The sequence below is a fragment of the Drosophila pseudoobscura genome, chromosome 2 (assembly GCF_009870125.1).
Source record: "Drosophila pseudoobscura strain MV-25-SWS-2005 chromosome 2, UCI_Dpse_MV25, whole genome shotgun sequence".
In the NCBI taxonomy this organism is placed as follows: Eukaryota; Metazoa; Arthropoda; class Insecta; order Diptera; family Drosophilidae; genus Drosophila; species Drosophila pseudoobscura.
Genome location: NC_046679.1, coordinates 29693859 through 29704338, shown reverse-complemented (window position 1 = coordinate 29704338; position 10480 = coordinate 29693859). Strand labels below are relative to the sequence as shown.

The 10480-nt window shown below is 43.8% G+C and overlaps 2 protein-coding genes across 2 annotated transcripts; both read right to left on the bottom strand.

Moving 5' to 3' along the window:
* Positions 1-6771: 6771 nt before the first annotated feature.
* LOC4803165 (tubulin alpha-8 chain) lies at positions 6772-8449 on the bottom strand. The gene is made up of 3 exons (XM_001359914.4): positions 8087-8449; positions 7729-8032; positions 6772-7669 (listed from the first exon to the last, which is right to left on the bottom strand). The coding sequence occupies exons 1-3, from the start codon at positions 8310-8312 to the stop codon at positions 6823-6825; spliced, it is 1377 nt and encodes a 458-aa protein (XP_001359951.2). The 5' UTR covers positions 8313-8449; the 3' UTR covers positions 6772-6822.
* Positions 8422-10476, bottom strand: LOC4803164 (SPRY domain-containing protein 7). Its single transcript, XM_001359913.4, has 3 exons — positions 10247-10476; positions 9609-10181; positions 8422-9556 (listed from the first exon to the last, which is right to left on the bottom strand). The coding sequence occupies exons 1-3, from the start codon at positions 10353-10355 to the stop codon at positions 9459-9461; spliced, it is 780 nt and encodes a 259-aa protein (XP_001359950.1). The 5' UTR covers positions 10356-10476; the 3' UTR covers positions 8422-9458.
* Positions 10477-10480: the final 4 nt, after the last annotated feature.

The window sequence follows — 10480 nt, the reverse complement described above, 5'->3', positions numbered from 1 at the left end:
TTAAGGGCTTCTCTGAGCTTCTGTCTGGGATTGTGACTTGTGACCAATCTGTTGGCCAGCCGCCTGTCAGCGGCCCATTGGTCATGGAATCATCTTCTGGTTTGACCCTGTTCTCTCGCATAATCCTGTCAAGCTGTTAAATTAATTTCGTTTTGGAAGGAAGGAGCCAATCGGTTGTAGCCCCGGCCTCTGCCCCTGCAGCCTCCACTCATTCAATTTTCAAGCAAAAATGTTCCAGTTTTTCTAGCCTCCAGTTGGGCTGTCCAACCAGCCGGCCAAAGTGTTATAATCCATCATCGTAATCAAAGCAAAAAAAGTTGATAATTGTGCCCCAGCCGCAGCCACAGCCACAGCCCCAGTTGGAAGTGGCAAGTGGAAAGAGTCTCTTGCCTCACTTCACTCTCTGATGTGTTTTGGCCAAATAACTGTAACTAATGGAAATTGTAACACTTTGGCAAATGTTTTTTTCTGCTTAAATTACTTTGGTACTCTATCTCTCTCTCTCTCTCTCACTCACTCTGTCTCTGTGCAAGTGTTGAGAGCGTGTTTATGACGCCTCGTGAGGCGTTCAAAATTGATTAGGATTAGGAATGACTACCATTGGACAGTTATTATATACGGTAGTCGCTTGAACATACGCTGAGTGTTTCTTTTTTCCACATCTATAAACGATCTAGCCGTATCCGTTGGCATCTAAGAGATTATGAGAGTTAAGAGCATATAGATATTATTTTTAGACATCTAAGATGGACAGGAAGATAGATTTTGTGCCCAAACTCTTCATTACTTTGATTATTTCTTCACCAAATATTGTGGAATTATATATAAAGACTTAACCTCTCCGATATTTAACACATATCGTCACAAGTTTTCGAATATTTATTCTTTCAGATGGAATATTTAGTTTTTTGTGTGTTTTCTGTATTTCACCCACAAATATTGTGGACTGGATATAAAGACTTGATATTTCTTCGATATTTTATTAATATCATCGCAAGTTAACGCAGCGAGTGAGCCAGGGGTTGGCTTGTCCCCCAGTTTTCGAATATTTATTCTTTCAGATGGAATATTTAGTTTTTTGTGTGTTTTCTGTATTTCACCCACAAATATTGTGGACTTATATATAAAGACTTGATATTTCTTCGATGTTTTATTAATATCATCGCAAGTTAACGCAGCGAGTGAGCCAGGGGTTGGCTTGTCGCCCAGTCTTGGAATATTTAATCTTTCAGATGAAATATTTATAGTTTTTTGTCTGTTTTATGTATTTCTCTCACAGATATTGTGGAAATATATATAAAGACTTGATCTATCCGAAATTTGACTCATATCGTCCCAAGCCAAAGAAGCGAGAGAGCCGAACATTTTTCTGCCTTGATATTTAATTGTTTGTATATTCCTTTCCTCTAAAAAAATCTCCCCATCAGGGTATCCTTTAGTCCAAATCTATGACCAAACCTCTCTATGCTATTAGTTGGTGCCTGGCCACGCATTTAAGCCAAATTATCAGGCTATATAATGCACAACTTCCACTCGCAACGCCTCGATCCATCAAGATATTGAGACTGGGCAACACGTGACCAAGTCATAGCAAATTAGAGCTTGACAAACGTCCGGCCACAAGCCACAAGCCTCAAACATTCTCACGCAACGGAGGCCTGACCCGCGCCCCAGACTGGCTTTGGTCTCTTGGCCATAAGTGAGACATTAAGCACAGTTTTTTTTGTTCGTTGCTTGAACTTTGACTCAAGCCATATTTGCGCAATGGCAGGAGGCCAAAAAGCGAGGAGGAGGAGCGGAGCTGCTCCACGGCATCATTAGGAGTGGAAAAAACATTTGGCCAGGCACGACCCGCGTGGCTTGATTAATTGCGTTTAGTGCAGAATTTGACTCTTTTTTTTTGCCAGACCGAGTTGCAGTGTAATTACCATGCCACACAGTGCCATTGGAGTGGCACTCCGATTCCCATTTCAAAATGCACTTAATATGGAATTCTCAAGTTCAAATTCGAAGCATTTTTTTGCATCTATTTATTCTCTCACCTGAGAGCCAATAAAGCATTTAGTCAAACTGCAAAACAAAAAGCCATTTGATCTAACCGATTGGTTAGTGGCTGACTGAATGGTTGGATGGTTGGATGGATGGATGGATGGATGGACGGGTGGGTGATCTCATCTGTCGCTACTGTGAGTGGCCCCCGAGAGAACAAAGACTGTCAGATTGGCAAATCTTTTAACAAAATGTTGTATCTGTTGCTAATTTCTACTTTAACTAATTGAATTATTTATATAGTATCTATGCAAGGCACACTGGGCGAAAACAAAGTGTTTAAAGAGGATTTATTAAAAAAAAAAAACCTTGGTAAACGATTTTTGTAGTGTGGCTTGGGCTTTGGTCAGTGTAAGAAGAGAACGGGATACCAAAACGACTCCAAGAAGAAGCTTGTTAAGCATAAAAGTGCCAAAACCAACCGAGGAGTGCTGCTGCATGACGCGTCCGAAGTTTAAACAGGCTAAAATGTTACTCTTTCTTAAGAACCTTTGGAATTTGACTTCTATTTCAACCAACGAGCTTGTTTTTAGTTCTTCACCATGGCCTCTTTATTCCTAAGGTTTTCACACTTTCTTTCAGTGCATTTACAAAGTGGCCTAACGATTTGCACACCATTTTTGGCTGTTGCTGTACTGTGCTGTGCGTCGTCTGCGTTCACAGTCAATTTGCATATGTCGTTTGTCGTTTTCCAGAGAGTTGCCTGTAGACTGTTGCCTGTTGTCTGCTGCCTGCTGCCAGAGTTGAGCCTGCTGCCGATCTCTGATGTTGGCCAAATCTTCAGCAAATTATGTCGTTATTTGTGCCATTTTTGGCAAACGCCTCCTCTGCCCCACCGATGAGTGGATGATGATAAATTCCATGCACTTAGAGACTTGACTGTCTGTCAAGGAGTATGTCAATTGCCTCGCTAATGGCTGCCAATGGAGTCAAACGGTGCTGGATGCTGGCTGGAGGGAAGCGGCACTAAAATCCTCTTAAAGTGTTGTAAACGATCCAACAGCAGGGTAGGGAGATGGCTAACGAGCCGAGTCGAATTCAAAGTTTGCAGATCTCTTGGCATTTATCATAAATTTCATGGCAGTCGACTCATAACTGCAAAAAAAAAGAAAGGGGGGAAAGGAGATTCAGTGGAGGGTATGGCCATGCAATGGCTCAAGGCAATAGGAAGCAGCAAAGTGCAACAATTGAATAGATAATAACTCACGCCCCACCTACCCACCCACCCAAACGAATGAACGAATGGGCCAGCATAATAACCGAACACACTAGCCACAAGCCACCACTGACCGTTGACCACAACAGCAACAACAACAAACGGAAGAAGAGAGTATACTTTTCGATAAAGAAATATCTGATGCTCTTCTTTACGGAGTTTCCTATTGAAAGGTGTGGGGCTTATACGACTCTGCTCTTGAAGGTCCCATCCTTTCATTCCTTGAAACATTAAGATTTCTAGGCTAAGATCTCGTACACTTTTTGGGAGTGGTCAGTCGGCCCATCAATCTTCTATATTTCCTATATATTCTTTCTATATCATCCATAGAATATGCATACCTGCGATAATTTTGGTTATGGCCTGATGAAAAAAATAGGTATCTTGATAATATTTCATATAGATAATTGATATTATCGGTAATTATAAATCAATCCATTATCGATTACTCAATCAATCAACAATAATGATCGATTTTTACTTATAGTCTAATATATTCTTGACATTATTAATTTTATCCTTTATTTTCGATCACCAACCACCGATAATTATCGATTTTTACTATTACTCTAAAATATTTATTATATTAATAATTTTATCCATAATTATCGATCACTAACGATAATTATCGATTTTTACTTTAAATTTTATGTATTCTTGACCACAACCAGTAATCACCGATAAATATCGATATCTACTTTTATTTTAATATATTCTTGATTTTATCAAAAATTATCTATATCGAACCACCGAAAATTATCAATTTTTCCGTCTAATCTAATATACTCTTCATATTGTTCATTTTATCGACAAATATCGATCACTAATCACTGATAATTATCAATTTTTTCTTTTATTATTATATATTCTTCATACCACTAATTTTAACCACAATCACCAATCGCTAATAACCTATAATTATCGATATTTACTTCTAATCTATTATATTCTTAATATTGTCGAAACTTATCGTTCCCCATAATCGCTAAAAATCAATAACATTTTATTCTTATATGTACATTATTGATATTACCGATATTTATCGAACACCAATTAACCATATCATTTATCTATTATTATGTCTCAGTTCCTACTAAAACATAACCGGACCAACGTTAACCAAGAAAACAACCAATTAACAGAGTAGAAAGTACTTCCTTCCCCGGTCCCAAATAAGAAAGCGTCTCCCGAAAACCCATCGACCCCTACCACCAACAGAAGGGTATCCGCGACAACAACAAGAGAATGCGCTGTTACTGTTTTCGTAGCGCTGGCGCTGTCATATTCAAATTGCTAATATGATTGGTGTTTACAGATTAGAAAACAAATATTTCACAAATATTACCCACTAATAATTTTGCCATGTAAACATGCAACAGAAGAGTGCAACACAGCCGCAGCAGACAGCCACAGCACACAGAAACCCATGCCCCATAACCATGAGATGATCGCCCCATCATGATCATCATGATGATGCCTGCCCCATGATGAGGCTGTATAAATGCAGCAAGTGTGGCGATAACCTTTTGACTCTGACGGAGGGGGCCGAAGGGGACCGGGACTGGACTGGACTGGGTTTTCGTTTTGCTAGTGCAAAACTGACAAATTGAATGAATAAAAGAGCAACAAGTGGTCTGGTCTTGTGGTCCGAACCGAACGGAACGAAACGGAACGGCTGGTTAAACATTTTGAATGAAAATGCCGCAGCACTGTGTGTCTCTGTGTGTCTTGTGGCATGTTGTACGTAGTACAAGTGTGGCTGAGGCGCAAAAACATAAATCGAAACACTTGCTGCGTATCCTATGCCCCAGCCACAGCCCCTGCCGCAGCTCCAGCTCCAGCTCCTACTCCTATCCCTCAGCTCCTAGCCGCCCACCGATGTACTGCCCGGCTGTGGCTGTAGCTGTGGCTGTGGTGCCTCGGTAGGTGTTGCCTGGTGCCTACGAAAGCCTGGAAATGAAGTCGAAAATTGCAATTCCAAAATGTTTGCCCTCGGCTACGAAAAAAGTAGACTGTAGTGGTGCTTTGGTCAGTCATGTGGCATCTATTGGTTGAACGTTGCATATGTGGACGGACCGAGGGTCCTCTTCCTGCCTTCGCTTTTGGATACCTTGTAAATGCCTTTTTGTGTGTGTCGTTTAATGCGTGGCCGCTTCGTGAGGCGCTTTATTAATTCACTCGACGGTTGTTTCATATTTTTACCCTCCCCTGGGGTACTCTTCACTCGGAGAGCTTGTTGGGGCTTGCTTTGGGGGTATTTGAGCTCTAGAGATGGGCTTCTCCTTTGTTATGTCTGGATTTGCTTGAACTATGGAAATAAAGGGTGCTCTGTTAAAAGGTACCATTAATTTATGGCACCTTTTGCTTACGAAATCGATCTTTTCATAGAAAAATCTCTCTTGTAAAATATTTTACCCACAAAATAATACCAGATACTCCTACAAGTTGTTGGTTTTTCATGTCTTCTTTCAAAGCAGGGCATCTCTTACTCGACTTTTATTGAATTTTTCCTTTGGCTGTGTCTTTGTTGCGGGTGCGGGCCTCTCCACTCCAATGTTTCTCTGTTTTTTTATTGTGTTGTGGTATAAATCGGCCCCCAGGTGTCTCTGGGCGAGTATTTCCCACGGATTAGTGCATAAATAAAGGAGGTCAGGCGAGCGGGGCCGTCGTTCCACCGAAAGAGTTAACTAGATATTTCCACCTACTCCTGCTCCCCCCAGCGCATAGCCTTCAAAAGATGCGTCTCACTAGAACCAAAAAAACAGTTCGTTGGAAATTGCTTTATTAGCCAACAACTTCATTTAGGGACAAGGCACCAAGGTGGTCCAGGGGATATCCTTTAGCTCATTAACACCCCGTCCCAAAAAAAAAAATGAGGGATATCCCACACGCAGCGGTTCTCACGCTGGCAAAAGCCCCAAAGTTCCAATTTAAGATTAGCAACAGTTAACAAACACACGGACAAAGGATCTCATAATAACATAGCGGTCAAGGCAGGACGAAGACCACACCAAAAGGTTGAGGCTCTGATAAGATGCGGTCTCTCTCCTCTCTCTGAGTGAAGGGTCTGTGCCCCAAAGAAGATCTTTGGCAGATAGCAAGGGGGATATTGCATGCAGGCTTTCGGTGGGTTCCTTCATCGATAATCGCGCTTTAAGCGTGCGTAAGTCACGTCTCAGACAAAGAGGGAGAGGGGAGACCTTGCCCTGGGTGCGATCGCGATAAGCGCGACTTTTGCCTCGGTACGTGCTAAGCCCTTTTGGGGTTTGGGGGCTTTTCTTGCCATCATTTTAATTATACCCCGGAGAGCCATCCTGTGCCCGGACACGCCCCCAAAAGCCTGGAGGTCAATGCAACGCAAATTGCAGGGCCAGGTCAATGTTTGTTTTGGCCGCAACCATAAATACTTAATTTGGCTCAAACGCACACAAACAGAAAGCACTGTACTTGATGAAGTCATCGAGCCATCAATTGCACGGCCAATTACCCAAAAGAAGACTCTTTAGTTCACAGTGAAATTTTGGTTTATATTTTGGGGGAAGAGAAAGAACACAACATCAATTGGAGCCCGTTGAACCGCCATCGTCGGCGTCGGTGCCGCGTCGCGAGTTCGGTGCCGTGGCATCCACCTCGAGATAATCGTGGACTAGCTGGCAGATATTCTCGGAGGCCTCGGCAAAGTTCCCCTCCTCGAGGCCCTCGCCCACATAATGGTAGACAAAGGCGCGCCTCTGATACAGCTTATCGAACTTATTGACCAGCCGGCACCAGGCGATCCGTATGTTCGTGTTGTTCGAGACGGCCACGCAGGCGCTGTTTGTGGGCGCCAGATCGCCGCCGGGCACGTATGCCGGCGGCATGTTGCTGACGCCTACCTTGAAACCGGTGGGTGACCAGTCCACAAACCGAAACGATCGCGTCCTCTTGATGTTCTCCAGCGCCAGGTTGATCTCGTTGGTGGCAATGTCACCGCGATAGAGCAGCACACAGGCCATGTACTTGCCGTGCGAGGGATTGCAGCGCACCATTTGGTTGCTCATCTGAAAGCACTGCCCCGTCAGCTGGGCCGTCGACATGTTCACGAACTGAGCGTGCGAGTGCGGCACCAGGGGGGCATAGTTGATCAGCGGATAGTGGATGCGCGGATATGGCACCAGATTCGTTTGCAGCTCCTGAAAACTCACGCTAGACTGTCCGCCAAAGCGCTGCGAGGCCGTAAAACCCGCCACCACCTGGCCAATGATGCGATTCAGGTTGGTGTAGGTCGGGGCGGGTACATTGAGGGTATTCGCACAGATATCATACAGCGCCTCGTTGTCCACAATAAACGACACGTCCGCACAGTCCATGGAGAAGTGTGTGGCCAGCAGGGCATTGTAGGGCTCCACAATCACGGGGGAAATCCTAAAGATGCAAGGAAAAATGTAGAAAAAAGGAAAAACCCGAACTCTTTCCGCGCTTACGAAGGCGAAGGATACACCAGAAACTCCACTATGGTCATCTTCTTGCCAAAATCCTCCACCAGCTTCTCCATGATGCGTGTCCCTAGACCCGAGCCCGAGCCACCGCCAATCGCCCGATAGACCAGGAAACCCCTGAGACCCCGGCAGCGATCGGCCACCCGTCGAATGGCATTCATCGAGCGATCCAACAGCTCGCTGGCCATCAGATTATAGCCCCGGGAAAAGTTGCTGCCGCTGTCATCCTTCCCAGTGATGAGAGTGTCCGGATGGAAGAGATTCTTATAGGCGCCCGTACGGATTTCATCTGCAAAAGGAAAAGCCCATGAAAGAGGTACAAAAAAGTGTACGGAACACTCACCAATAACCGTGGGCTCTGTGTCGATCATCACGACTCTCGGCTGTACACAAGACTGCTGGCTGGTGCACTCGAAGAAGGTGAGAAACGAGTCATCTGGCGGCTGTTGTATCAAACGGCCATTGGCAATGACGCCATGCTCCAGGCAGTAGAGCTCCCAGCAGGCATTGGCTATCTGCACCCCCGCCTGACCAATATGGATTTGGATGATCTCCCCTTTTCCGGCCATAGATCATCTCCGACTGCTGTCAAATTTTGAAGATCCAAATAGTTATATATATTCCGTATTATTTTTTTTAATTTTCTGGCCCTGACATAGAAATCGTTGGAAAAGGAGATACATAACATAGATTTATTGTCCGCGCGCGGATTAATCAGTTTTTTTTTTGTCAAAGCAGATATCGATATAAGATATAATTCTTAGAGTTAGTTAGGTATTTCCGTGCTCGATTAAGTAAGAGAGGACCCATCGTTGGACCATTGGGAATGTGTGTGAAACTGTAGAGAGATCTAGGCTCCCCATAAGAGGGATATATAGTAGTATATAAGGTGTGTGTATAATACAAAGCAGTCGCGGTTTCATGGTTTCATATATAAATAATTTACAAAAACACACGAACAAATAATAATACATCGTTTTCAATAGATTTTTGTTGTTTGTTCGAGGACTAGTAAGGGTTTGTCTGTACTTTTTATACACTTGAAGTCTGCTAGGGCTAGAGAGTGATTTTCAGAACTATAAGACAGGGTAAAGATCAGGAAATTAGTTCTAGGCAGAATTTTAAACAATTATAGCTCTTATTCGCTTAATACTCATAGGTTTCGAATAGGTTTATGTATAGAATTGACAGATCTTTAAGTAGATTTAGTGCTTAAGTTAAAACATTGATCTTTTGGGTAGCGTTTAAGGAACTAGAAACGGTTTTTGTACCTGGTACTCAGGGGTATATAGGGGCATACTAGACTTACAGTAGTTTTCGGGTACCTTGGGGAGGCTTTAACAAGATAGTGACTAGATATCATTCTTAAATAAGCAAGCCATGCAATAGATAAAGCTGCGTGCTGGAAGATAGATGTACAAAGATTATACATAGGTGTGTAAAAGGAGAAGAAAAACAAGCTTCACACTGTTTTTCCTTTAAGAATCGAATTATTTAAGTACAAAATGCCAACGAATACTCATTTGTGGAATATAAATCTCAACATTCTTTGAAAATCAAACACTTTTCCTTCTTTCAACTGCCCTCAAGGGTCATTTCCTCACTTCACTACCACTTTGCTTCTTGCCTATCTTATAATTCTGAAACGCACTATCTAGCTGTCATTTTGGTTAATAATTTGTTCTCCACGAGGCTAATTTTCTCACAAGATCTATCTAAAGAAGAGACTGTTCCAGCAGAATGCGCTCAAAACCAGGCGGTGGGCCATGCGAAAAGTTATCCAAAATGATATCCAGAATGGCACCATTGCCCACTGAAAAACAATGATGAAATGAATAGATCTTTAAGGATATATCATAGCATACCATAGATGACGGGAAAGAGCGCCGATCCTCGCACATTTCGGAAGGGAACCTCCAGGTTTTTGCCATTGAAATAGAAATTCAGTTCCACATGATCAAAGGCCACGCCCACAATGTCACCCTCGTCGGGAAAGTCACGCTGTGGCGTCCCGATCAACGTTTCCCCCATATCTGGCGGTGGGGCCACTCCCGTGGTCATTAGCAGATCCTCCTGTTGCAGATCTTCAATGGAAATGAGACCCGCTGCCGCTGCCGCACTATTATTGAGGATGCCATTGGCACTGGTCTTGGTGATGGATGAGGGCGGCTGCGTCGTGCAGGCAGCCACCACGGGCCGGAATTCCTCTTCGTTGTGCCGTGTGGCATTGTCGGAGCACAGGCACCAGGACTCGCGATCACCGCCACCGTTTTTCCTACTCAAGTCCGTCTGGCGGGTGGCCAGGCCGATGGACCAGCTGCCACTTTGCTGGATTTTCACCTCAAAGTATGACTTGGACTGGACGAGCGGTGCCGTGGCCAGGACGCCGCCAGTGCCCGTGACCCTCAGCTGATGGGAGAGCAGAATGACATCGGGTCCTGTTCGGGAAGTACTTTATATGATTAGAGTTCTTTGTTGTGGTTTATCTTTTATCTATTGATACCCATATGCGCTGCATCCAGGTGAACGTCGGGCTCTCTTAGGCGACTGGCAGCTGTCATCGGTTTCCTCAATTGTCCTCCATTGAGGCAGGTGCGGAGGCAGCAAAACATTCCTACTGTTTGTGGGTGGGTGGGAAAATCGTTCACGCTTATCACCCGATTCGTTTTTTATATAAAATTTGTTTTTTTCTCAATATTTATTTATTTTGGCGATTCTTCTTCAGTGTGACCGCGGA